The following is a 26154-nucleotide window of genomic DNA, read 5'->3' as shown; positions in this document are numbered from 1 at the left end:
GTCCTGTCGATAGCCACCGCTGCCATGCTTCCGATGCTGACGCCCGTCGCGCAACTCCGTCTTGGGCTCCTTGAGGCCTGGTCGAAACGAGGTGCTGAAGACGGCAGGCTCAGCTTGTCCGGCACAGGAACTGCCGCAGTTAGTGCTGCCGCTACTCGGCTTTCATACCACGCGGGCGTTAGGCCCTCGGTTGTCTTCCGAGACGATCCTCTCCATCGATTTGCCGACAGGACGGATTGCGCACCATTCGATCTTGGGTCCCACTGTCTGGCTGATCGTGATGGCTAGCAGCAAGCAGTGCAGCCAGATCACTCCGGTGGATCTGAAACAACGACAGGATGACGATGAAGCGAGTACTCCCAGGCTCGCAACCCTTGCCAAGGACGGAAGCGTTGTCGCCCCTGTACCGCAACCCGTCGGGCTGTCGGGATGGCGTTCCCCAGCGCCAGGCGCGCATGTTCGAACGCCTCGATCCCGCTCCCCCTGCTCCCTGCTTTTTACCCTGGCATTTCCCACGTGGTGCTGGTCGCATTCGATCTAGGTGTACTTCATGCTTTCCTGCGAACATGAGGCCCTGGCTGTCTGCACCAACTGACTCGAACTTGTCGCCACCATTCTCCGGGAGTCTGAGTAGAGGTGGAATGTCCGCCTTACTCAGGACAGCCCAAGTCAAGCTTTCCTTCGACTCAAGCATACACGAAGATTGTCAATCCCGCTGGCTTCATCTTCAAATGCTAATTGACATTGCAACACAAATGTCTTATACCGAAAACAGTGCTACACAGTTCTACACAGTACAATCTCCTGCTCTCCTGTTCCCTCAAGTTGTCACGCCACCAGCACGCGTTCATGCTCCGTCTCGCGGCTTCTACCGTCGGCGCTATGCTCGGATTTGCACACCTGGCGTTCTCCGGACTTCCACAAAGGGAACGCTACAAACTGACTCGGTCACTGTAATCCTATATCTCTGCCTTCTCTATGGCCAAGGGCCCTTCTGCCCTGATGTCTCAGACGGCTCTCCCTGCAGCTGTAAGGAATAGACTAAGGCCCAGGCCGTCGAGCCTGCCGAGGTCCAGAACGCACCGGAGGATTTTCACCTCCCCGGCGTGGAGATGGCGCAAAGGATGCGCCATGTACGCCAGAGTATGGGGGTGCTGCAGGAGAAGAAGGAAGGTTGTGCTATTCTTCCTTCCGGAATGGTAGAGTTGGGCCCATTCCTTCGTGCCGCCTCGGTCCGTAGTTGGAAGACTTGCACCCGCTCCCGCCATCTGCTAAAGCACCATACTAAGATGATGGATGGATTAACCTTAGATTTCTCCGCCAATAGGGCGGTTTTTCTACTTCTGGCCCTTGCTGGAATTGGGATTCAATGAGCAAAAGCCGGGTCTGGATACTGCGCGTCGCGAGGCAGGTCTCTGATTCAATGAGCACACAGAACAGTTGAGAGTAAGCTTCATAGCTCTGTAGCAAGTGATGCTTTACTATCAGGGCGCAGGTAATATCAGGTCAGAGAAGGATATCGTTGTTGAGTCCTTGCGCAACACGCTGAATACCAACCCGGCGAGTAAACCATGTCAGCTGCTTCCCACACCGGGTTCGATTTCCGTCTTCCCCCGATAAGCCAGCGGCTGATCAAACAGCCGGACGGAAGCACCCCCGAGCGAGCATGGACTCGGGCTGGCTTGGGGTGTTTCGATAAGCAGGAGCAGCAGGCAAAAAAGAAACCAGGGGCCCCACATGCCGACGTGCCCCACAGGCCCTCGACGAGTCAATCGCCAGCCCAATCTCGCCGCTCCCACATTCCGATTGGCGACGGGCGATCCCCTCGCAGTAATGAAGGTGCGTGATTGGCCAGCCACCCTAATGCTACGTATCGCTCGTGTCCGCCGTGAAGGATTCCTGCAGGGCGGGCTGCGCCTTTCGTCAGAGCACGGGGTCCCGCGCTTGCTGTTCTTTTTCAGGGCTGGCCGCAACGCCACGCGCCTGGCGGCTGCTAGAATCATTGCCGCCGCCAGCGACCGGGCGTGCGTTGCTATCCAGATAGCTGTCAGTGCGCCATGTGAGGTGACGGGCATGAGCGAGATTGATCCACGGCCCACAGCGGCTGAAAACCATGGCACGATAGATGGGGCCGAGAAGATAAAAAGAAAGAAAAAAAGAGGAGTGACAGCTGCTAGGTCGCGGGTTCGGGCGACTAGTCCGAGCTACGGTGCAACCTCCGTGGCAGTGCATCATGCGGCGTCAGCGGCTCCGGGAAGCCTGATACATGGTTGACCATCTTTTAGTCCTGCACCGCTACGCTTCACTTTCTGCACGAATTACTTCACACGTCTGCAACAGTTCTCGCTGCTTTCGAATGACGAAGAGCGCGATGCTTGCTGTAAATCCTTTCGTCATATTTCGCGTCTCGTATCTCGGTCACTCCCGCTCGTACAGAGTTCGCAATCGAGCTCGCACCGTGTTGTCTGATCGCCCCGTGGTGCCCCGTCAGGCCATCACTAGTCAGGCCACCCTTCTCCACCCTTCAACACCCGCTCATTTTTTTGTTTTTCTTCCTCTCGCCTCGAGACGCTCGATACTCCTTTGGGTGGAGATAAGGGTGGATCAGGGTCTGTGTCCGCCTTGCCGTAGGGCACGCAGACTGTCAGGGCTGGCTGAAGAATATATCTACGGCCGTGATCTTCTCGGGAAATCCGAACGAAGGAGCGGGGACGGGGAAGTGAGACCATCCATGTATCTGGCGCTAACCGGAGATTCCTCCGCTCGCTGCCATTTGTTCCAGATCCTACCAATTCATCAATCGCCGATTCCTCGCGTTCCTGCTTCAATCACGGATGATGCCTGCGGAAATAAGAAGAAAGTGTAGGGCGAACAGAAAAGATGGCGCCATGTGCAACATGCTTACACTGAAGAATATTATATGCCGCCGTTCAGCATGGCCCGGCCCGCCTATCCATAGGTCGTTTTTTTGAAGCGTTCCACATCTTTCAATATGTTATTGCTTGCTGAATGGAATGATGCATTTCTTAAGGGTCTGTTCGGTCTCTAGTCAAAATGATCACCATTGCTACGCTAGGTAATGGCGAGGCACTGGTTCGAGTTTCTGCAAGCTGAATGGGTTTCGTCGCAATTGGAATGCATGTTTCGACCACGACGACTGCAGTATACTGTAGCTGCTTGTCACCCTCTTTTATACCGAGGCTTAAGCTTAGTGAGGCGTACATACGTGAGTAATACATGGCAAAGAAAGCCCTTTAATAAAAGAAGTAGCCTTTTTACTAATGTACTTGCTAAGTATCTACTGCACGTATCGAAGTTTAAGCTATCTCTTACCGAAGCCTTACCTAATCAAACCCTATGATCCTCGTTAACGGGAAAAACATCATGTCTTTCCTGGCGGTCCTGCAAATGCAGATAAATTCAACACCTTGACGGCTTAGCGACGCGTGGAATCTTGCGAATCAACGGCGGCCGACTAATTATCATGGGCTTTAAAGCAAGACTTTTGACGTGTCTCAGCCAGACTTTAAATTAATGTCCATGGCGTATCGCTTAAAATATGAAGTAAGCAACACGATACCCACGCATACGCCTTGTCATGTACGAAGCGTAAATCGTCATATCTAATTTCAACATCTTGTTTCTCTGGTATTCGGAGCTGCTGTCTTCCGATGCAAACTTCCGGAAAGCGTATGGCTGCAGCATTCTAGACTTTGCCGAGAGGATCAGAAGTAACGACGAATTAAGTGGCTGCCATTGCAACCAAGCCGGAACTATGATCCAATCAGACCACGGTGCATGCCTTCGGATTTAAACTCATTGCCGAAACTATGCCAACGCTGCTCGGATCTGCATCCTTAGTCCTCTTCCCCGCATGAGACGTGCGGCTCGTCTGCGGGCACATCCGAAATAGTACTTCCCCGCATTTCTCCACGCTTCACTTGGACCGCTGCTTCACGCACTGGCTCTACCTCCATCACCGTTGCGCTTGGGCTTCTGTTCGATTCCAGCTTGCGACCTAGCCATGGAAGACCTTCTGCTTCCTAATGAGCATCCTTTCGGATTTACGAAGACAGGGCGCCCTCGTCGTGTGTACAAGTGCCGGAACTGCTCCCGGATCTTCAAGCGGAGCGAGCATTGTGCGCGGCACGAACGAGTCCATACCCGGGAGCGTCCATTTGCCTGTCGGTTCTGCAACAAGAGCTACGCCCGCAAAGACCTTGTTAGCCGACATGAGCGCTCCCTTCACCCCGAGGAGTACGCCGCCGCCGGGGCTTTCAAACCACGCAGGTCTTCTCACACCGGCTCAACTACGTTACCGAAAAACAAAACTCGAGCCCAGGCTTCAGAATCATCTCATGACAGTCCAGGTGGCAGCACGTCAACAGACGACATTCTCTCTCAAAATGGGCCGTCGACTCCAGAAGGCTCGGAAGACGCGCACAATCGAAGGAACTCGTATCCCATCACACTTTCTCGTATGATGAGCCCATCATTCTTCAACGCAATCGAGTTCCCGTCGTGGGAGTCTGATCAAACACATGGCCTTGAGTCGAATGAGAAGGCTGGGGCCTCACTGCATCCCTCTCCCGCCACAACATTATCTTTACCCGACGGGACATACAACCCTTTGGTATCAGGAATGAACATGACTGGAGAGGGGAGAGGGCCTGGGAACATGTCCGCTATCCCTGAAGCACATGGAGCTCCACTCCTACTTCCCGCTGAACGAGAGCTGCTGCTCGACACTGAGATGGGTGATTCATTTAGACATTCGACAACTCGAACACTACCTGAAGGAGTCTCACTGGATGTCCTTCGGGATCTTTACTTCATACCACCGAGCCCATTGACAATCCCGCAGTTTCCAAGCTCGCAGATGCCAAGTCTCCCAATCCAAAGTACGCACCAGCAACCCCAACCTCTTCCACAGGTTATGCGAGAGAAGGTGTCCAGCCCTCCAAAGTTGACTGCAGATGACGCCGTTTACGAACATCTGCGCGGAGACATCCGCGGTCGAATCCGGGAGGAGCCCGATGTGACGGCAATCCCCAGAGGCAAAGAGCTCGAAAGGCTGATTGAGGCCTACATCTCCTGCTTCCATTGCCACTTCCCCATCATTCACATTGCATCGTTGGACCTGGCGGCCGCACCCGGACCTCTCGTGCTGTCCATATGTGTCATCGGTGCTCTGTACAGGCTCGACCGCCGACGAGCAGTGCAGCTTCACAACATGGCCAGCTCATCGCTCCACCGAGCCGTCTCGAACCACCCATCCACTGCTGCACGGCCTTTGTGGGTAGTCCAGAGCTGCCTTCTGCTATCCATGTATGCAGCATTCAGCGGGCAGCCAGCTGCCGTCATGTCAACAGTCGAGAAGATGGGATTCTTCAAGATTGAATTCCAACTCAGGCGAACCGCTCTGCAAAAATCCGCTCGCCAAATGGCAAACGCTTGCTGGGACGAATGGATATTGCGAGAATCTGCAAAGCGGCTGCTCTGCGGCATCTTCATCATGGGAAACCTGTTCTCGGTCACGTACGGGACGACTCCGATGTTCGCCATCGAGCAAGACCTTTCGTTCGAGATTCCGAGCGAGGAGAAGCTGTGGGATGCACGCACCGCCGAGCTTTGGGAAGATGCGAGAGCGTCAAGCAGCGCACCAGCCGCGCAGATGACTCTGCGTGAAACCATCGTTACAACCCTCTTCAACAGGCAGGAGGATGTCGGGAAGGGACCTTCACAAGTATCCGGGTTTACGGCGCTGCTCATCACGCATGCGGCCAACGTCCACATGTGGAGCATTCTGCAGTTCGTGCAGTCGTTTGCGCCACCTCTCGCCCACGAGATCCTCGCCGCAACCTTCTCCTCTCTGGTACGGTGGCACACTGCTCTCGGCCACGGCCGAGTCGAGGCGCCAGAGGCTGCGTACTACGACAATGCCGGAATCCCGCTAGTGTTCAACTGCTACTCACTCCTGCGGATCGCCTACGTGCGACTGTTTGGGAACAGCAGCATCTTCAACAAGATGATACTGTTGACGGACGACCCCGAGGAAATATCCATCACTATGGCGTCGTACGTCTCAGCGCCTCAGCCGCGGAACCACTTCCTCACGAAATCAATCACCAAAGCTTACGAAGGCTTCATCACCCCCGTGAGGCTTGGTCATCTTCTGATCAAGAAGACTGCAGCTCTGAGCTGGAGTGTCGAGCACGCGGTTGCAGCGTGGGACGCCGTGCTGTTTGTTTCGAAATGGGTGCACGCCGTGCAGATGGAGTCGGCCACGCAGCCGCCGGACGACGAGGAAGACAAGATCCTGACGCAGATGAAGGGCCTGCTGGATGAAATGGAGTGCGAATACAACGGGTCAGGCTCGTTGGCAGCCGCAGTGACGCGTGCGTGGGCGGGTTTCTTGACTGACACTTGGGTGTGGGGAGGTGAGTTTTCCTGCATTTATGCCTCCAACGTGCAGACGTTGACCTTTACAGTGACACCACGCATGGGGTACATCCTGATGCAACTCGCCATCGCCTACGAAAACTCCTACCAAGAGACACCGCCATAGGAATCGCGAACATCTCTCATTCCCCCGCCGCCTCCGCCTCCACCCTGCCCGCCTCCACATCCTCCAGAAATTCCAAAAACGCCTTCTGACACTCCTCCGCCATTTCCGTATACTACCAAGAGTCAGTCAGCACCGCCCAATCACCACTCCAAACAGGGAGCAACCGAAAAACAAACCCGCAAAAAAAAAAAAAAAAAAGAGAACTCACAATCTCATGCCCCCTCCCCTCCACCACCACCACCCTCGCGCGGGGCACCCTCTCCCTCAACCACGCCGCCTCCTCCACCCGCACCGCCGCGCTCCTCGCCGGCGCCAACACCAACACCGGCACGCCCCCCCTCGCCACCTCGCCGCTCTCCACAACCCCCCTCACATCCACCCCCGCCACGAACCCCGCATACCCCGCCAACCCCTCCTTACTCTGCCCCCCAATCGCCCCCTTCCACCACTCGACATACTTCTCCGCCTCTCCCTCGCCTTTCCCCCCAGGCGCCACAACCGTCCCCGGCACCCCCGCCAACCGTTCCGCCCACCCGCGCGCCCCGTACTCGCGCAACGCCTCCGGCCAAGACGCCGCGCCGCACGCCAAGAACTCCTGCGCCGCGGGGGAGAGGTGCGTCGGGCTCGCGCAGAGGGTGACGGAGAGCAGGCGGCGCGGGTGGGACGCGGCGAGGGCGAGCGCCAGCATGCCCGATGTCGACTCGCCGAGGAAGTGGACGGCGGGCAGGGCGAGTGCGTCCAGCGTGTCGATGATTTCGCCGCAGATGGTGGCGAGGGAGTAGGGGTAGCTGGAGGAAGGCACGCTGGAGTGCCCGTGCCCGCGCAGGTCCCGCGTGATGATGCGATGGTGGAGGGAGAGGGGGAAGAGCCAGTGCTGCCAGAAGGCGGTGTGCCGCGCGAACCCGGGCTGGATGAGGATGGTGGTGGTGTGGGGCGATGGGGTGGCGCAGGGGGTGGTGGTGTAGTGGGTTGTTTGCCCGTTGGGGTGGCGGATGAAGGTGCGGCCGTGGGAGTCGTGGAAGGGGGCCATTGTTGTTGGGGGTGGTGTTTGGGTGGTTTGGGGTGTGTGGTGTGCTTTCCCAGTGTGCGTTTTTACGGCCGTCGAATCGATTTGGTCCTGTTTACATGTACTTCTGACGACTGCGCCCCGCATCCAGTACCCCACGCCACGTTCAGTTCCCCGCAGACATGGGTGGATGCCTGGTGTTGGCAGATGAATGGTGGTCAAGTTGGATATTCACGTACACAGACAGTGTCACTGCAACGAAAGTAGATTACACCAACCAACCCCCTACTCCGGTCCACCCAAAAACCGATACACGCAACTCGCATCCCTCCCCCTCAACTCCTCCACCCCCGCCGCTTCCTCATACACCCTCAACGCCGCCCTCCCCGTCTCAACCTTCGCCCCCAACCCCTCCGCCATCTGCACCGCCAGACCAATATCCTTCGGCATCATCTCCACCCGAAACCCGCCCTCATAATCCCTACTACTCGGCGCCTCCGGATCCACCCCCGGCACGGGACAAACCTTCTCCAGCATAAACGACGCCCCCGTCGACGCCAGCACCACCCTCACCAACTCCTCCTTATCCACCCCCGCCCTGATGCCGAAATTCAGCGCCTCCGCCGTAACCAGGTTAAACACGCCCGCGCAGTAGTTATTCGCCAGCTTCGCCGCAAGCCCGTTGCCCAGCCCCCCCAGGTAAAACACCTTCGCCGGATCCCCCAGCATCCCGCCCGCCACTTCGTCCACGCGGGACCGAAACGCCGCTTCCGCGTCCGCCGCCATGCCCAGCAGAATCGACAGCCTCCCCGCCACCGCCCCCGGCACGCCCCCCGACACCGGCGCGTCGACATACGTCCCCCGCCCGGCCGCCGCCAAGGCGCCACCAACCTCCCTCGTCGTCGCGACGTCGATGGTGCTGCACTCCAGCATCACCCGGTCCTCGTTCGCCGGCGCGGCGACGACGCCGGTGACGGGATCCAGGTAGACGGCGCGCACGTCCGCGGCGCCCGGCACGATGGAGATGAGCGTGTGCGCGTGCGTGGCGACGCCGGCGGCGGAGGGGGCGATGGTGATGGGGCCGTGGCCGGAGTACGCGGCGGCGAAGGCGGCGCTGGCGGAGGCGTTGGCGTCGTGGATGTGGAGGGCGGTGCTGGCGGGCAGCTTGCGCCGGATGTTGGCGGCCATGGGGGTGCCCATGGCGCCGAGGCCTGGGGTGGTTAGGGGGATGCGGTGGTGTGGCGGGGGGTTGGGGCGTACCGATGAAACCGAATGCGTCGCAGGCGGCTGCTGTGGTGTCGTGCGTTCTCTCTGCCATGGTGGGAGCGCGGTTGGAGCGGGTTCGGTGGTTTGTTGGGGGTTTGGGACTGTTGTCTTGTGCGCGGGAAGCTGCTACTTCTTCGAGGTTTGCGGAGCAACTGCATACCGTGATTTACCCCGAACTAGGTAACGGTGTTGGTACGGACAGGTCTCAAAGAGGGGCATGGGGAAATAAACATACCCCGCATATTTCCGCATCGGGCAGGAGGTGGAGCCTGGGATCGCGCCCCTCATTTTCGGGCGGCAGATGATGCAACTGCCGGCGCGAAGTGGGGCCCATCGGCTCCATTGCATTGAACACTTGTCACCACCGTCCGCGTACCACCGGAAGCAACACTGCGAGAAATGGCATCGGGAAGTCTGCCCCAGCCGGCGTCGGCAGTCCAGCTCCGGCTGTTGGACGGGGGCAGCTTCATGGCGGAAATGAGCAAGCTGCACCACGGCGCGGCAAACGACCGCTTCCGCATGTACAACTGGGCCTTCCACATCTACCACCCCGCGACGGATCGACATGTGCTGTGGGACCTGGGCATGGATGGCGTACTGCTCCCCTGATCCCCCCACCGCTACCGTGCTGACGCGGCTCCAAGGACCCGGCCAAGTACACGCCGTGGGTGCAGAAGTTCATGTTCGACGACGTGCACCCCGTTGGCCCGCGCGTGTCGATAGAAGAGCAGTTGCGCGGCCACGGGGTTGATGCGGACCGCATAGATGCGGTGCTGTTCAGGTGGGACCGACCCTCTCCCGCAGCTGTCACTTGGGGCTGACGGTGCATCAGCCATGCCCACTGGGACCACTGCAGGCCCATTGCGAAGGCTTTCCCCAATGCCACGGCGTATTTCGGCCCCGGCACAAAGGACTTCTGTTCTCCCGGCCACCTGCAAGATCCCTCGTCGCAGTGGGATGCCAGCTTCTTCGACCCCGTCAACGCCACGGAAAGATGGGAAGAACTCGGAGGACCGTGGAAGCCTTTCGCGGCCTTCGACAAGGCAATGGACTTCTTCGGCGACGGCAGTTTTGTCATCATCCAGGCTCCGGGCCACATGCCCGGGAACCTCTGCGCCGCGGCGTGCACACCAAGAGGAGATTGGGTTCTGCTTGGGAGTGACTGCTGCCATTCGAGGTGAGGCCTTTGTACCAACCGGAGCAGACAGTTGAGCTAACCAGATGGTCCAGGCAACTTCTTGACGGGTCGTGCGAATTTGCCGTCTTCGAAGTTGGCACCGGGCAGAAGATGTGTCTCCAGGCGGACATCCCGGCAGCCAAGGAGACGGTAAGACGGATCAGGGAGTTTGAAGAAATGGGAGCCCATGTAGCTCTAGCGCATGATGCCCAATGGATGAAAGAAGGTTCGGATGAGGTGCTCATGGCTCTCTTGGGCGAGCACATGAGACGTGCCGCAGCAGAGAAGATACCCAACGACGATAGACCATAACTCAGTCTTGTACCAGAGCAAAACATAGACTTAGCCTGAGCAACGAGATGCGTGTGCCTGGTGGGGTTCAGCTGCATTCTGGAGTGGGGTACGCACGCTGCGTCTACAAAACCCTGGACGCAATTGCATACATCCGCGACCACCATCTTCCACTCGCCACCGCCATCTCTCCACGCCACCCAAAATGCCCCAGTCCCTCCGCGTCGGCATCATCGGCCCCGCCGGCTTCACCGGCTCGCACCTCTGCATCGAGCTGCTCCGGCGCGGCCACGGCGTCGTCGGGCTCTCGCGCAACCCGGACAAGATCGGGACGCATCCTCACTACACGCCCACGCCCCTCGACGTCTCGACCGACGACATCTCCACCCTCGCCGCCGCCTTCCGCGGCCTCGACGTCCTCGTCAACGCCTACGGCCCACACACGGCCGGCGCCGACGCCCTGCAATACAGTTGAGTCGCGTCCCGCCCCGGCCTTTCCCCCCACCACCAGCAACCACTCACACGTACCTACCCGCACAACCAGTGCCCTTCCTCGAAGTCACACGCAAAATCATCCTCGCCGTCCGCCTCGCCTCGACCTCGACCCCGACCCCGCTCTACCTCGTCCAAATCGGCGGCACCGGCTCCCTCACCATCCCCGGCCGCGCCCCCTTCACGACCGCCGCCGACACCCCCGACTTCTGGCTCGCGTACCGCCGCGCCATCGCCGACAGCGCCGCCCACACGGCGTACATGGAGGCGCGCCTGGGGCCCCTCGGCGCGCGGCTGCGCGCGTACCGGGACGCGCGCATCGCGGCGCGCGAGGGGCGCGAGACGGCGGGCTCGAGGGCGGTGGTGGACGACGTGGAGGAGGGCATCAGAATGGGCGACGATCAGGCGAAAGGGTTCGTGACCGGGGCGCGCACGAGTTTCATGTTTTTCGACGGCAATGCGGGGTTTCGCTGGACGTATGTGTCGCCGCCGCCGCTGTATAGGGCGGGGGAGCGCACGGGGGCGTATCGGGCGGGGGGAGAGTATTTGCCGTTGACGGGGGATCCGATGGATGGCGCGAGGTTGGAGGGGCGGCTGAGGGGCATTTCGGCGGGCGATCTGGCGGTTGCGGTTGCGGATGAGGTCGAGGCGCAGGGGAGGGTGGGGATGCACTGGACCGCCTGGGCGGAGCTGGTGGGTGATGAGCCCGCAAAGTGTTATGTCACCTTGGCGGATTTGTGAGGGAGGCGGGGGCGTGTCGAACAATTTACTCCGGACGCTGCCTTCCCCACAATGCACCCCACCTGCTGGGATGGGCAACGCAGCGCCCACTGTAAACCCTGACTCAGATGCCCGCGGTAAGCCCCAAGGACAAAATGAGGACATGGCTTCATGAGCGTTGGACACTTCTCTCATGTTCATTTGTGCACGCACAACAGAATCATGGCTTTCGTTACGCTTCTGATTTTTCCCATCGTGACCATCGTCCTGTACCAGCTCGTGTTACGCCGAGCACCCCGTCCTCCCAAAGGGCTTCGAGCCGTTCCTGGGCCCGGCGGGAAAGTGCCGTTCATCGGACATGCTCACTTACTGAAGCCAACAGGCCCCCAACGCCAGTTCATCGAATGGGCAAACCAGTACGGCGAGCTGTTCTCGTTGCAGCTGGGATGGGAGAACTGGGTCTTCCTCAACAGCCCCGCTGCGGTGAAGGAAATCATGGATAAGCAGTCCGCTTCCACTTCGGGCAGGCCGCCAATGCCCGTCGGCGCCGACATCATCTCGGGAGACATGCGTTTCTTGCTCATGACCTACAGTCCCCGATGGAGGCGGCTGAGGGCCATCGTCCACAAGCTACTGACCCCCAAGGCGGCCGACACGTTCAAGCCGAGCCAGGAATTTGAAGCCAAACAGCTGCTGCACGACATCCTGAAGGAACCGCAAAACACGTACGACCACTGCAGGCGCTACACCACCTCGGTCGTCATGACATCTACTTACGGAAGAAGAATCCCTCAATTCGTGGGTTCGCCCGCCCCGTCCTTGGGTAGACACGGTGCTCACGTCCACAGGACTGCGAAGACACGCGAGAGATCTACGGTCTCTTGAAAGACTTCACCGAAAACATGCCTCCGACAAACGGCTTCCTCCCGGACCTCGTCCCCCCGCTCGCCAAGCTGCCAACCTGGCTGCAATGGTGGCGGAAGCCCGCGCTCGCCATGCAAAAGCGGCAAACAGCCATCTGGATGAAATACTGGCGCACGCTGCGGGCGCAAATGGAAACCCACACCGCGCCCGAATGCTTCGTCAAGCAGTTCATCGAAACCGACTACCGCACCCAAGACATCAGCGAGATCCAAGCGGCCTGGGTCGCCGGCAGTACGTCACGTCACGCCCTCCTCCCCAAACCCAGCCACTCCCCCCTCACTAACGCCCACGCGCCGCGCGCAGCCATGATCGAAGCCGGCTCCGAAACGACCTCCAGCACGCTCAACACGGCGCTCAAATACCTCGCCGCCCACCCGCGCGCCCAAGCCGCCGCCGCCTCCTCCCTCGCCGCCACCGTCGGCGACGCGCGCTCGCCCACCTTCGCCGACGAGCCTTCGCTCCCCTACATCCGCGCCATCGCCAAGGAAGTCCTGCGGCTGCGCCCCATCACCAACGTCGGCACGCCGCACTACACGACGGCGGGGGTGACGTACAACGGCTACTGGATCCCCCCGAACACGGTCGTCGTCGTCAACCAGTACGCGATCCACTACGACAACGCCGTGTTTGAGGACCCGCATGTGTTTAGGCCGGAGCGGTATTTGGGTTTCCCGGAACGCGCGGGCGTGTATGCGAAGGTGCCGGAGCCGCGGGCAAGGGATCATTGGAGTTTTGGCGCCGGGAGGAGGATTTGCTCGGGCATGCATTTGGCCGAGAATAGCTTGTTTGTGACGCTGGCGAAGGTGCTGTGGGCGTTTGAGATTGTGCCGAGGGGAGGCGAGCGGCTGGATTTGTCGGATGGCGCGTTTGAGCCCGGCGTCAATACCGTGCCGAAGCGGTATGTGGTGGATTTTCGGCCGAGGAACAAGGCGAGGGAGGAGGTGGTGAGGAGGGAGTGGGAGACGGCGAAGAGGGAGGGGTTCTGGTTGGGGGAGAGGAAGGTGGGCGTGGATGGGGTCGTGGTGGGGTAGGTGGGTAGGGCGCCTGATGTGGTGGGCGTTGTTGCTTGTTTGGTATCAAATTGCTGGCGCGAGCTTCGCTTTGTCTGATGGGGATCCGTAATCGATGGTTCCTTCAATTTGGTATCTATATGTAGACTTCACAATTCCATGTAACGTTGTCCGAGAACCAGATTGGCGCTTCGATCCATTGTATCGAATGTCAAGTTGGCACATCAACGGGCGTTGGAGCTTCTGTGATATAATTACAAGAGCAGACTATTGACGTAAGAGACTAGGTATGCAAACCGGCTAGCTAGGATTGAAATAGCAAAATGAATAACGTACAGCATGCATACGAGGCTTCTCATCTCACCGTAGCCATGATCCTCACGTAGTCCGCTGCCGGGCCCACATCCACCTTTGCATCTGTTCTCTGCACGTCCGCCACAGGCCCTTCATCCTTGTAGTACTGGGTGAAGTCATGTTGAAGGGCGTAAATTCCCTGCAGAAAAACTGGTCAGCGCCTCCCACCGCAGCCGAAAGAACTCCACCCACCTTTTGAAATTCGTCCGAGAACTCAGCGTCCACCGCGGTTCTCTTCAACGCCAGCAAAAACTCGTCCTCATCCCCAATCGTCTCTGGATCTTTCCACAACCTACGCAGGTTCTCGCACGAGATGGGATCACTAAAGTCTCGCCACTTCTGCTGCCGAACATCGTTGTACCTGTCAAGAATGGTTTCATCCGCCTTCCCCTCATGGATGCCCACCAGACAGTCATAGAGGCCGCCGACATCGACGATGCCGCCCATGAGCCCCATGCCACCACTACAGTCGTCAGTTCCGGGCCGCGCTCGCCCGTCCAGGAGTCACTCACAAAGGGTTGACAAGGTGCGCAGCGTCAGCAGCCAGCAGGACGCGGCCGACCCTCATCTTCTCGGCCATGCGCTGATGGATGCGGTACGGGCTGATGCTCACGACGTTGTACTGGTGCGGCTTCGGGTTGCCCGGCAGCATCTTCTCGAACTTTGCCGGCTGGCGCGCGAGCAGCTCTTCGCGACTCAATCCGGCCGTCTCGCCGTACGTGACGCGCCACATGCCGTCCTTGGAGATGCGCGCGGCCATGTAGTAGTCCTCCGGGTGGACGATGAAGTTCGAGTCCTCCCAGCCGAAGCGGTCGAAGTCGTAGTACGTCTGGCAAGAAATCAGCGCCCCATGTGCGGTGGTCAAGAGGGAGAGACCGGCGGGTTGATCGACTCACATTCGTCGCCACAATCTGCTCGTCCCACGTCCTGCCGGGGAAGTTCCTATCCCCGAACAACGCGCGGCGCACCTGGCTATTCGCCCCGTCGCACCCGACGACGTAGTCCCCCGCGATCCGCTCCCTCGTCTTCCCCCCGGTCTCCCCCGCCACCTCAACATCCACCCACGCCCTCCCCTCATCCTGCCCCACCGCAACAACCCTACACCCGTACCTGACCGCCGCACTCTCACACTCACCCAGCTCCTCATATAGCACCTCCCCCACCCTCTGCAGCGACAAGCAAATCATCCGCTCTCGGTCCCCGTCATGCACGCTCCCGTCCAGCCCGGCGATGTACGCGCCGTCCGGCTTGCGCCAGCACACGGTCCGCGGCGTGAATCCTTCTTTGCGCAGCCGGTCGGCGACGCCGGCCCGCCGCAGCTCGTAGACGGCCGGCGGCGCGAAGTGCGTCGCCCGCGGCGACGGGTCCAGGGAGTGGTTCTGCTCGAGCACGAGGACGCGGATGCCGGCGCGCGCGAGGAGGAGCGCGAGGAGGAGCCCGGAGGGGCCCGCGCCGACGATGATGGTTTGCGTGATGGGGGGCATGGTTGGGGATTGACGATGGGTTTGGCGCGCGCGCTGCTGCTTGGCGGAGGTGACGGTTTGGTGTGATGATGCTATATACTGTTGTGAGGAGGCGTTGGGGATGCTCAATGCGGAAGGTGTGGCGCGAATGCGGGGTTGCGGTGGGGTCGTGCGGTATGGGGATGGGGGACTGCACCGCTGCTCGTGGGAGATGGTCGTGCAACGCCGGCCGTCGCAGCCAGTTGATGGTTACCCCTCATTTTGCTGCTATGTGGCTTGGTGGGCATGATTCTTCGTACACTGCTGGACTGTCCGTTTTTTGGTCCAAGTATAATTGGTCCGCAGCTCGGCCGCAATAGGACAGCAACTCACTTCGTACAATCCACCCGGTGATGATGTCGACAATGTTGCCTGTGCCGTTACCACTTCCTAAACTCTATGCCTGGCTCGCTGGCACATTAGCCGCACCGTTCATCCTGTTCTTAGCGGCCTATTTCTACTACGTCCCAAACACCATCAAAGTACGTACCCACCAACCCATCCACACCCACACGTGCCCAACATCTAACCACCCGCAGGATCCCCGCCGCCGCCATCTTCCCCCCGGCCCCAAAGGCCTCCCCTTCATCGGCAACATGCTCGACCTAGCCGAGTCCGACCTCGTCCGCCACAAAGTCCGCCGCTGGCACCAAACCTACGGCTCCATCTTCCACACCAAAATCGGTGGGACGGACTACATCTGGCTCTCATCACCTCAAACAGTCAAAGACCTCATGGACAAGCGCTCCGCCATCTACTCGTCGCGCCCCGCCCTCCCCCTCGCCCAAGACATCGCCTCCGCCGGCCGCCGCCAGCTCTTCCTGCCGTACGGCCCCCGCTGGCGCCAGATCCGGCGGCACGGCCACGCATTGCTCAGCGCCCCCGCCTGCGCGCGGTACCAGCCCATCCAGGACGCAGAGTCGCGCCAGCTGCTGGCGGAGCTGCTGGGCGACCCCGCTGCCTTCTACCAGATCAACCGCCGCTACGCCGCCAGCGTCATCATGCGCGCCACGTACGGCCGCCGCGTCGCGCGCTGGCACGACCCCCTTATCGCCGACGTCTTCGCCGTCGTCGACAACCTGACGGCAATGACGGCGCCCGGCGCGCACGTGGTCGATACGTTCCCCTCGCTGGCGGGGTGGCCGCAGGCGCTGTTGGGCGGCTGGCGGGCGTTCGGGGAGCGCGTGTGCGCGCACGACAGCGAAGTGTATATGCGGCTGTGGGAGGCGCTGAAGCGGGAGGTGGACAAGGGCGAGGCGCCCGAGTGCTTCGGAAAGGAGTTTTATCTGAATGACCCGATGCAGAATGGGATCGATGATCTGGCGGCCGCGTATACGTGTGGTGGCTTGGTCGAGGCGGGGTCCGAGACTACGGCGTCGTCGCTGAATACTTTTGTCTTGTGTATGACGTTGTTTCCTGAGGCGAGGCAAAGGGCGCAGGAGGAGATTGATCGGGTGGTTGGGATGGAGAGGTTGCCCGCGTGGGGGGATGAAGTGGCGTTGCCGTATACGCGTGCCCTGGTCAAGGAGGTCTTGAGGTGGCGGCCCGTTAACAAGTTTGGGATGGTGCATGCGAGCTCCGAGGATGATTGGTATGAGGGCTTCTTTATACCGAAGGGGTCGGTTGTGGTGCTCAACTGGTGGTGAGTGTTCTCCCTTTGAAGGGTTTGTGGTCAACAGCTTACTAGGTGTATCAGGGCGATCCACATGGACCCGTCTATCCACAAGGATCCGGAGAACTTTGACCCGGCGAGATACCTCGGCAAGCCGCTGGGGGCTGCGGAGTATCTCAATGTCAGCGATCCGTATGAGAGGGATCACTTTACCTACGGTGCCGGAAGGAGGGTCTGTCAAGGTGTGCATATGGCAGAGCGCTCCTTGTACATCAACATTGTGCGCACTCTGTGGGGCTTCAACATCACCAAGAAGGTGGACTCCGAGGGTAAGGAAATTGAGCCTGATCAGGGCATGGTCAGGGGATTCTTGTCTGTTCCCAACCCCTTCCTTACAGACATCAAAGTACGTTCGGAGAAACACGCCGAAGTCATTAGGAAGTCATTCGAAGCAGCGGAAAGAGAGGGGATGGTGTAGTATGGTATTTGGCTCATCGCCGATGTATATACACCAATCAGCCACTTTCAGACCCCATTCCTGGCCGGAGGCACACTCTCATACGCCTCGGCCCAGAAGCTCTCACCCATCTCTGCAATTGCCCTCTGGCTCTCATTGGGATAGTCAATCTGTTTGCGGAAAAACAGATCTCCAAGACTCAACTCCACTGTCTGGCCCGTCATGGCATCATCTCCCAAGAAAGTGTCGAATGCTTTCAACACGGTCGTCATGGGCGTGATGTGCTCTTTGGGGAATTTGTCGAGCATATGCGGCGGGCAGAGATTGGTCGGGACGAAGGCGGGACAGATGCAGTTTACGGTGATGTTCTCCTTCAAGAAAACAGGACCGCAGGAACGGGTGAGTCCGACCAGACCATGCTTGGCTGCGCAGTACTGTGGGTTTGAGTCCATGAAACTGGCCGTGTCAAAATTTAATCAGGCATATGTAGAGATGTACTCACTAGAAGCCAGCAGCAGAAGACGTGATGACAATTTTCCCGCCACGACCTGGATTCCTACGAGCATAGTGCTTGAAGAGCCAGACACCTTGGAAGACGGCCAGCAAATCAACGTCGACGGTCTTCAGGTTCAGCGGCTTCGGGATGCCGTCCTCGTCCAAGCTCTCGTCCGTCTCGTACAGACTCTGCCGGTCGTCGATTCCGGCGTTGGCTGCCAGGAAGTCGAGACGGCCGTCTCCCCATGTGAAGGCCTTCTGGAACAGAGCGGCCTGCTCCGAGTATACCGAAACGTCGGCTTTCTGGAACAGAGCGTCGTCGCCCAATTCGGAAGCGATGCGTTCTCCCTCGGTCGCGTTGACGTCGGCCATGACGACGCGATAGCCCTTGGTGAGTAGGTGCTTGCTCACGGCGAGCCCGATGCCGGATGCAGCGCCGGTGACAATGGCCACTGGTTTGGACATGATGTTGGGATGGTTTGTGGAAGTCGCGGATGCAGATTATAGATTTCCTTCGCATTACGACTTCTTGTATGTTTATGCCGGACGCTTGCCTTCTGGGGAACGTTTACGATGTGGGGTAGTAGGGATGATCGAGGATCGAATGGCCAACTGTGCCCCACATTGTCCGTGGCTATGACGCGCTGGAATTCGGATATACTTACAGGCTAAGCTTGCATAATCAGAGCCTCGATTTATACGTAGTGCCTAGATAAGCTCAGTGTCCCATAATATAGACTCGTAGCCCAGAATCCGTATAATTCTCCATCCCCCACTGTCAGCCTCCGCAAAGCTACCTGCACCATTGTATCGATTGACGCGGCGTACTGTTCCTCTCTCGACTAGGCGCCGGCCAAGCACCACCATTCAGAGCCGTCACCCCCAACCCACCCATGAAGATCGGGGGCCAAAACACCCGCACCGGCGACTCAACCCCGAAACGCGCAGGATCAACACAACACTAGCCATGTGCTGTCAGCCCAATGCCTGCAAGCAACGACAAACGCCCCCAGAACCCACCACCACTTAAACCCACCGCCCCCCCACGACGCCCACAACCCCTCTACTCCCTCCTCTCTCTCTCTCTGCTGCCGCACATCACCAGCCCACCATGCCTCCTCCCCCCAACGACCGTCCCCCCTACGCCGCCACCCGCCGCCTGCACGGCCGCATCGCCCTCGTCACGGGCGCCTCGTCGGGCTTCGGCCGCGAGATCTGCAAGCAATTCGCGCTCGAGGGCGCCGCCGGCATCGTGTGCGCCGACCTGCAGCCAACATCCGGGAGCGACGAGGACACCGTGCCGACGCACGAGCTGGTGCAGCGGGAAGAGTACGGCGGCGGCGCGACGAAAGCCGTGTTCGTCCGCGTCGACGTGAGCAAAGCGGCGGACGTCGAGGGTGCGGTGGCGGAGGCGGTGAGGGTGTTTGGAAGGGTGGATGTGTAAGTACTGGGAAATTGGCGTCGCGTCGCTAGGGAGGTGGTCGTCACAGTGGTAGTGCTGATTGAGGGTTCGTGTTCAGCGTCGTGAACAATGCGGGCATCTGCAGCGAGGCGGCCCACCCGGCGCCGGTGGATGAGAGCAGCGAGGAGGACTTCGACCGCCACCTGCAGATCAACACCAAGGGCGCGTATCTGGGCTGCAAGTACGCGGTCCGCCAGATGAAGAGGCAGGAGCCGCATGCGTGCGGCGTCCGCGGCTGGATCGTGAATGTGGCGTCGTTGGGCGCGACGGTGGGGATTCCGGGGTTGGGTGAGTGCGCGCCGTGTGTGGACGGGACGGGCGGTGGCTGATGGAGCGGACAGTTTGCTATAATGCCTCCAAGGGCGCCATTGTTTCCCTCACGAAGACGGTTGCGGTCGATGTCGGCCGGTTTGGCATCACTTGTAATGCCATCTGCCCTGGTTGTAAGTCTCCCCATCTCTCCATCCCTCGCCAGCCAATCAGAACCCCCGCACGCCGCAACTGCCCGGCGATGGAGCTGGGCAACTGGTGCAGGAATCGAAACGCTGACGAGCTCTAGCTTCTTACGGTAAAATGCTGGACGAGGCGCTTCAAGGCGCCTTTAGCACTATCGGCCATGATGCTATTGCGTCCATGTACCCTCTGAAACGCTTCGGGCGCCCCATAGACCAGGCGCGATCTGTTTGCTACCTGGCGTCCGACGATGCGGCCTGGGTCACCGGCACGACTTTGGCCGTGGATGGCGGCATGTCAGCTCAGTAGTGAGTCTTGATTTGAAAGGGGGATGGAATGGCAACGGAGAGCCTGCTAGTGCCCGGAATTTACCATGTGAAGATACTCATCGGAATCGCTGGTCGGTGAATATACCATCAATTAAGTCGTACAACTGTTTCTACCGCTCTGGGATGAACTTGCTGCTTCTTACGTACTCAACTCCGAAGCATGGCCGGCGGATTTCTCGGAAGCCTTCTTGTACTCGGGTCTGTTACCCGGCAGTTCTTGAAGTGAGGTGCTCTGGAGTTCTTGGGGGGACTCTTCCGGCTGAACATTCGCAAGAGATGCGACACTGCGACGGCGCTTTCTCCGCAGTATAATGGCCCCGATCAAAGAGGCTATAATGACGACACCGCCGACAGCAGCGCCAACACCAATGCCCGCTTTGGCGCCAGGGCTGAGACCGGATGATTCGGATACTCCGGCAGTATTGAGACTAGCTCCGGTTGTGGTACTTGCAGACGAGAGCGAAGACGAAGGCAACGATGTGGAGGCGGGTGTGGTCGCCGGCGGCCAAGTCGGATCCGTGGATGCTCGTCGCACAATGGGGCCGAAAGCGAAGGCTCGGTCTCCAGAGACGATCGGCATCGTGGTCGTGCCGGTGATGATTGTCGGCGAATTCATCGAGTAGCTGCCAATGGCTAAGTTTGTGCTTTCTGCAAAGGTCGTAATGCAGCCCAACACTATGTTCGGTCCGCGATCTGGCCGACAGTCCCAGCCGCTGTGATGGTAAGTTACGCAACGTGGATGGAACTGCACGCGATAAACTTACCTGGGGCAGCAAGTGGCTATCGTGACATCTTCAGTGGTATAGCTACATGCATAGCTGTATGCGGATGGACAGAGGCCTGGCGAGTAGTAGCGGGTAGCTGCCCAATCGAAGTCTGGTGGCAAGCACGTCGATCGGGATGTACCCGGAAACCCCAGATTGATTCCGGTCTTGCCTGATTCCCTTGCGAAAAACAAAGACGAGAAACACTCGGACGAAGCGGGCGTGAAGGTCGTGGTCAATGCTCCTATATTGGGTTCCGCGCTCGATGACATGGTGGTTGCACTTTGTAAATGTGTACTTGGGACGGTGGAATGTACACGGAAGGAGGAAAGAGAGTAACGGACAGCGCGGGTGGGGTGCTCAAGCCTATTAAACAGGAACATCATTCGTGCAATCAGAAAGGCTGCAGCCGCATCCCGGGTTGGATTGGTCCCGCAGAAGCAGGACATCCCTCTACCAATCCCTTGTCTTTCCTCGCGCAGCAATAAAGTTGCACAGAAGCGCAGCCCTGGCTCCCGAAGCGTAGACTCCGCAAAGGATTGGTGGCGGATGGGGTTCAGTAACTCAGCTGGTAAGCACTAGTACATGCTGTGCGACCTGAACGGACTCATCACCATATGCTCGCCCGCCCTGCGACACCATCCTTCAAGCCTCATGACCTTTCCCTTCAGCTGCAAGTTGAAGCAGCCGTTCGAACTCCCGATCACTCTGCCCGGACAGTGATATCTCAGACGCGACAAACGCTAGGTTTGTCGTTCCGCCTCTCCGGAATATAAGTCTGCTCGCTCTACGACCAAAGTCATGTACCTTTAAAGGTATTAACTTTAATTTAGTCCATTTCTACATCCACAGTTATCGCCTCTCACCGCCTTGATTCTAAACAGCCTTAAGAATAAAATCAGAACGTCTCGGATCCCATCTAAAATGTAGGGCCATCAATGCCAGTTAATCCTTGAAAGAAAAGGAGATAGGGAGCACTTACTGTAGCAGATGGCCCCACGGCATGAGATACTGATACGGAACCAGTACCAGGTCAGACTCGCGTATTGAACCATAGCTGAGTCATTGGATTTACCAATGCATGACACTTGCTAGCATCTGACCTACACTAGGCCTCTTCCAGGAACAGACTTACAAACTGCCCTCTGAGCATTGTCGAGGACGCCACAGCCTTACTAAGTGGGCGGCTAAAACCTAACTTCGGACGTAGATGCAAGTTTCGAACTCGCCTAAATTCGTCCAGATATCAGATTCTGTTACCACCTCCGACCCCTAAATGCACGACCCACGAATGTCAGTTCCACATCACGTCTAATGGTAGCATTCAGATGGACGGTACAGACATTTGACTTCTTTCCCTCCTTTCCTATGAGAAAGCCGGATACAGCTGAAAGAGCTGTAACATGCATTCTTACGTCAGAGACGGTGACTACGTAAGTATGGTGCAATATCGGATGGATTCAGTTATTTTGACATCGGCTGCGCCTCCAATAATCGGCTGGCCATAGCGCTTCAAATCTCTCAGTCGGCCTGGATGCTCACACGGACCGCGTTCTCCTCGGCCCAATGGACCGGTTCGTCCCACAGCTGGTGGCAGGGATTCCGTTGGTCCGACCTCAGTGATGCACCCGCTCCGACGCCAACGCATTGCCGCTTAGCAGCACGATTGGCATGTCCGACAGCTGCTGACGTCTGCTGTTCACCATGCGTACCAAGACGGTCGATGCCGACACGAAGACTCACTGTTCTCGCGGGCGGATGAGGATGGCGAGATGAGTTTGAGGCGAAACGAGGAGGGCCGGGAGAGTGGCCGAACAAGCGAGCTGCCCCGTTTCGACAACTTGCTCTCTCTTTCTCTGTTGTTGTAGGCCGGTGTAAAAGCCAATATTGAGAAAACCGGATTGGAGAGGGCTATAAGGGCAATGTAGGCATAACATTGGCCCACCGCGAGTCACGAGCGCCAACGCTCCCTTCCACACAGAGCAGGTGGGACGCCTTGGTGTGGAGAAGGTCCATGAGCTCCGCAGTTCGCGGCACCTCGTCCGTTACTCCGTTGAGTTACATAGCCGGCGGAAGCCCCACCGGCTGGTCTTTACAGATAAACGGTCTGCGGACGCACATTCGTCGTCGTGAAACCGGTTTCAGGTCTCTTCCGCCATGCCTCCCCGCCCGGCCGACCAGGTGCGCCTCTCGCTGTTCGAGAAGGTCAAGCTGGTGCTGTTCTACGCCGTCGTCATCACCAAGACATGCCGGACCGCCCTGACCGCGCCCTTCGCCGCGCCCGAGAAGCGGTCTCGCGTCTTCAAGCGGCACGTCGCGTATGCCATGGTCCGGCACTGCTTCACCCACTCCAGCCCCCGCATCGAGCAGTACGTACGTCGCCGACACCAACCCACCAACCCCGCTGACGCAGACAAAGGGCCATCACCACCGACACGGACGAGCTGTACTACGAATGGGCGCGCAAGACCAAGGTCGCCCCCGCGCGTGAAGCCCTCCCCGACGGCACCGAAGCCTTCTGGATCGGCTCCAAGGACGCCAAAACCGTGCTCCTCTACTTCCACGGTGCGTCCCCTCCCTCCCTCCCTCCCTCCCACCGCCCCCCTCCACTAACCAACCCCTCCCTCCAAACCAGGCGGCGGCTTCAACCTCCCCGCGCTCCCCGCCCACATCAACTTCTCCGCCCGCCTCGTCGACACGCTCAGCCCGTCCACCGCCGGCGGCTTCTCCATCCTCTTCCTGCAATACGACGTCGGCCCGTGGGGGCCCTACCCGCGGCAACTCGCGCAGGCCGCCGCCCTATACACACACGCCGTCTCGACCCTGCGCATCCCGAACGTGCTGGTCGGCGGCGACTCGGCGGGCGCCAACATCGCCGTCGCGCTGCTGAGCCACATCCTGCACCCGCACCCGGACGCGAGCGTGCCGGCGATCCACAACGAGGAGAAGAAGCGCATCAAGGGCGCCCTGCTCATCTCGCCGTGGACGGATCCCTTCGGCGCAAGCTACGCGTCGCTGAAGCGCAACGAGCCCAAGGACTTGCTCGCCCCGGCGTTCCTAAGGCGCTGGGCGGATGCGTGGATTGCGGGCAGGGCGCAGGACGCGTACAACCGCCCCAACGCGGCGCCCGAGGGGTGGTGGAGGGGCGTGGATCGGGTGCTGGAAAGGTTTCTGGTTGTTGTCGGCGCGGACGATGTGTTGCTTGATGGCGCGCTGGCGTTTGCGAGGGGCGGCTTTGCGAAGGAGTGGAGGGATGAACGCGATGCCGTGGTGAAGGTGGTCGAGGATGAGGGGCATATCAGTGGCATTATGGATCCGGATCTGGGGTTTGAGCCGGAGGAGGTGCGCATGTATGTTCAGATTCGGGACTGGCTGAAGGCGGTGGTGTAGGACGGGGCCGAGGTTGGTTGTGTAGTATGTACGTTCGGCGGTCCGTTCAAGGGGACTGGAGGTGGTGGTGGCGACGGGACGACGTGATGGTGCTGTTGTCGCCACTCTGGATTTAGACGTCGGGGAAGTGAGGCGGACGCGGTGGTATCGATAAAAGGCCCGGCCCGGGTCGCTAGTATACAGCGAAATAGCGAGAGAGCTGGACCACGCACGGCCCGATGGGGGAATTTCCATGACTGTCATACGTACGACAGTGGGGCCCCGTTAAGCGACCCAGGGCCAGACGCCACCTGATGAGATAGGGGGGGCCGAGACTGTGGGGCGCAAATGCTTGTGTTGGCTCGCCGCCGCACCTATATTGCATCCAATGCAGTGCGTGCGTAACCGCGCCGACGAGGATGCGCCCGAGTTTTCTGATCTCCGGCCCCCCCTCCTCCGACTTCCATATCGAGCGCCCTACATACACCGACTGCCAAGCTGCACAAAGGTGAGAGTATGCACGTGGCCGACAGCTAGCCTGCGGTCTTTTTTCTTCTGCGACTGCGACCGCCGCATCGGCCGCCATGGACACCGTAGACATCTTCGGCGCTCCGCCGCCAGGAGTCGATCTCTCCGACGACCAATCAGGCACCGTGCTTGCGCCCATCGTCATCGTGCTGGTCCTGGCCATCGTTGCCGTTGCTCTCCGCTTCACCACCAGGCATGTAGTCGAGGCCCAGCGCATGGCTGCCGACGATGTGTTCATTATATTTGCCCTGGTACGTGCCCCCTAAGCTGATACCCTTGTACATACAAGCTGACTCGCTATAGCTGTTTGGCTTTGGGACAGCTGGCTGTGTCTTTGCTGGTACGTCGAGACCATGCTCAGTGAGAAGAAACGAGATTGACGCCAACCAGCATTATCGTTTGGATGCGGGAAGCATATTTGGGTCATCACCCTCGACCAATTCAAGCATATACAACAGGTGAGCCCTCCCCTGTCTTTCGCTCATCACGTATTCTCATGCCGGCTTCAGGTTGTCTACGCCGCAGCTCAGATCTACGCCGCCACCGTGACTTGCACCAAGACGTCCATCGTCCTCTACTACAGGCGCATCTTTGACTTCACCACGACCTTTTGGGTGTTGGAATTCCTCATCGTCAGCTACTTCATCACCATCGTCACCGTCATGAACACTGGATGCCACCCGACGAACTACATGTGGATGCAGTACGTCGATCCGAACGCAAAGGGCGAGTGCGTGGATCTGCTCAAATTCTACTACGCCAACGCCATTGCGGCAACCTTGATCGACATCTTCATCCTGATCACGCCAATCTACCCCGTCTGGAAGCTCCAGATGCCGACAACCAAGAAGATTGCCGTGTCGGGCATCTTCCTCCTCGGTGGCGTGTACGCTCGCTCACCCCCTCCCCGCTCTCCATCCACTGACGCAATCAACCAGTGTCATCGGCGCAAGCATCGCCCGCATCTGCACCCTCCTCAAAATGGCCACCATGAAAGACCAATCCTGGGGCATCTGCTCGGGTCTGATCTGGACGTGTCTCGAGCCCTTGGTCGGCATCTTCAGCGCCTGCCTGCCCACCCTCGGCCCGTTGGTGCGCCACTGCAGCGGCAAGATCTCCTCGCACCTGTCGCAGAGCTGCGAGAACGGCATGTCGAATGGCAATCATCAGTCGTATTCTTCTTCCTCCGCCCCTCCACGCTATTCGGCAAAGTCCAAGCCCGTCCAGCGGTCCGTGCCGATTGAGCCCGACGAGTACGAGTTGCGGAGTAGCGAGGGCTTGACTGCGCATAGGACGAATAGCGTCCGCACGTCCGAGGACACTGATATGCATAGTGGTGTTTTCGTGACGCAGGATCTGAGCCTTGCTGATCGCA

General features: G+C 59.2%; 10 protein-coding genes across 10 annotated transcripts; 7 read left to right on the top strand and 3 right to left on the bottom strand.

Moving 5' to 3' along the window:
* Window positions 1-4879: 4879 nt before the first annotated feature.
* SLS55_008446 (uncharacterized protein) lies at window positions 4880-6568 on the top strand (the record flags this gene model as incomplete). The annotated part of the gene is made up of 2 exons (XM_066779857.1): window positions 4880-6440; window positions 6492-6568. The coding sequence occupies 2 exons, from the start codon at window positions 4880-4882 to the stop codon at window positions 6566-6568; spliced, it is 1638 nt and encodes a 545-aa protein (XP_066629086.1).
* Window positions 6569-7859: 1291 nt separating this feature from the next.
* On the bottom strand, window positions 7860-8774 carry SLS55_008445 (uncharacterized protein; the record flags this gene model as incomplete). Its single annotated transcript, XM_066779856.1, has 1 exon — window positions 7860-8774. The coding sequence occupies one exon, from the start codon at window positions 8772-8774 to the stop codon at window positions 7860-7862; it is 915 nt and encodes a 304-aa protein (XP_066629085.1).
* A 465-nt stretch (window positions 8775-9239) lies between these two features.
* On the top strand, window positions 9240-10329 carry SLS55_008444 (uncharacterized protein; the record flags this gene model as incomplete). The annotated part of the gene is made up of 4 exons (XM_066779855.1): window positions 9240-9434; window positions 9485-9621; window positions 9673-10017; window positions 10071-10329. The coding sequence occupies 4 exons, from the start codon at window positions 9240-9242 to the stop codon at window positions 10327-10329; spliced, it is 936 nt and encodes a 311-aa protein (XP_066629084.1).
* A 47-nt stretch (window positions 10330-10376) lies between these two features.
* On the top strand, window positions 10377-10783 carry SLS55_008443 (uncharacterized protein; the record flags this gene model as incomplete). Its single annotated transcript, XM_066779854.1, has 2 exons — window positions 10377-10382; window positions 10523-10783. The coding sequence occupies 2 exons, from the start codon at window positions 10377-10379 to the stop codon at window positions 10781-10783; spliced, it is 267 nt and encodes an 88-aa protein (XP_066629083.1).
* A 959-nt stretch (window positions 10784-11742) lies between these two features.
* Window positions 11743-13475, top strand: SLS55_008442 (uncharacterized protein; the record flags this gene model as incomplete). Its single annotated transcript, XM_066779853.1, has 3 exons — window positions 11743-12318; window positions 12369-12675; window positions 12748-13475. 3 exons carry the CDS (start codon window positions 11743-11745, stop codon window positions 13473-13475), a joined length of 1611 nt encoding a protein of 536 aa, XP_066629082.1.
* Window positions 13476-13809: 334 nt separating this feature from the next.
* On the bottom strand, window positions 13810-14955 carry SLS55_008441 (uncharacterized protein; the record flags this gene model as incomplete). The annotated part of the gene is made up of 5 exons (XM_066779852.1): window positions 13810-13947; window positions 14001-14271; window positions 14321-14637; window positions 14705-14776; window positions 14944-14955. 5 exons carry the CDS (start codon window positions 14953-14955, stop codon window positions 13810-13812), a joined length of 810 nt encoding a protein of 269 aa, XP_066629081.1.
* Window positions 14956-15906: 951 nt separating this feature from the next.
* Window positions 15907-17400, top strand: SLS55_008440 (uncharacterized protein; the record flags this gene model as incomplete). The annotated part of the gene is made up of 2 exons (XM_066779851.1): window positions 15907-16952; window positions 17007-17400. The coding sequence occupies 2 exons, from the start codon at window positions 15907-15909 to the stop codon at window positions 17398-17400; spliced, it is 1440 nt and encodes a 479-aa protein (XP_066629080.1).
* A 47-nt stretch (window positions 17401-17447) lies between these two features.
* SLS55_008439 (uncharacterized protein) lies at window positions 17448-18339 on the bottom strand (the record flags this gene model as incomplete). The annotated part of the gene is made up of 2 exons (XM_066779850.1): window positions 17448-17835; window positions 17882-18339. The coding sequence occupies 2 exons, from the start codon at window positions 18337-18339 to the stop codon at window positions 17448-17450; spliced, it is 846 nt and encodes a 281-aa protein (XP_066629079.1).
* Window positions 18340-23039: 4700 nt separating this feature from the next.
* SLS55_008438 (uncharacterized protein) lies at window positions 23040-24272 on the top strand (the record flags this gene model as incomplete). Its single annotated transcript, XM_066779849.1, has 3 exons — window positions 23040-23251; window positions 23302-23447; window positions 23518-24272. The coding sequence occupies 3 exons, from the start codon at window positions 23040-23042 to the stop codon at window positions 24270-24272; spliced, it is 1113 nt and encodes a 370-aa protein (XP_066629078.1).
* A 563-nt stretch (window positions 24273-24835) lies between these two features.
* On the top strand, window positions 24836-26023 carry SLS55_008437 (uncharacterized protein; the record flags this gene model as incomplete). Its single annotated transcript, XM_066779848.1, has 4 exons — window positions 24836-25030; window positions 25083-25119; window positions 25170-25237; window positions 25289-26023. The coding sequence occupies 4 exons, from the start codon at window positions 24836-24838 to the stop codon at window positions 26021-26023; spliced, it is 1035 nt and encodes a 344-aa protein (XP_066629077.1).
* Between the last annotated feature and the right edge of the window lie 131 nt (window positions 26024-26154).

This window comes from Diplodia seriata, assembly GCF_021436955.1.
Source record: "Diplodia seriata strain FDS-637 chromosome Unknown scaffold_9, whole genome shotgun sequence".
Lineage (NCBI taxonomy): Eukaryota > Fungi > Ascomycota > Dothideomycetes > Botryosphaeriales > Botryosphaeriaceae > Diplodia > Diplodia seriata.
Note: the sequence above shows the minus strand (reverse complement) of the source record. Positions and strands in the feature narration are given on the sequence as shown.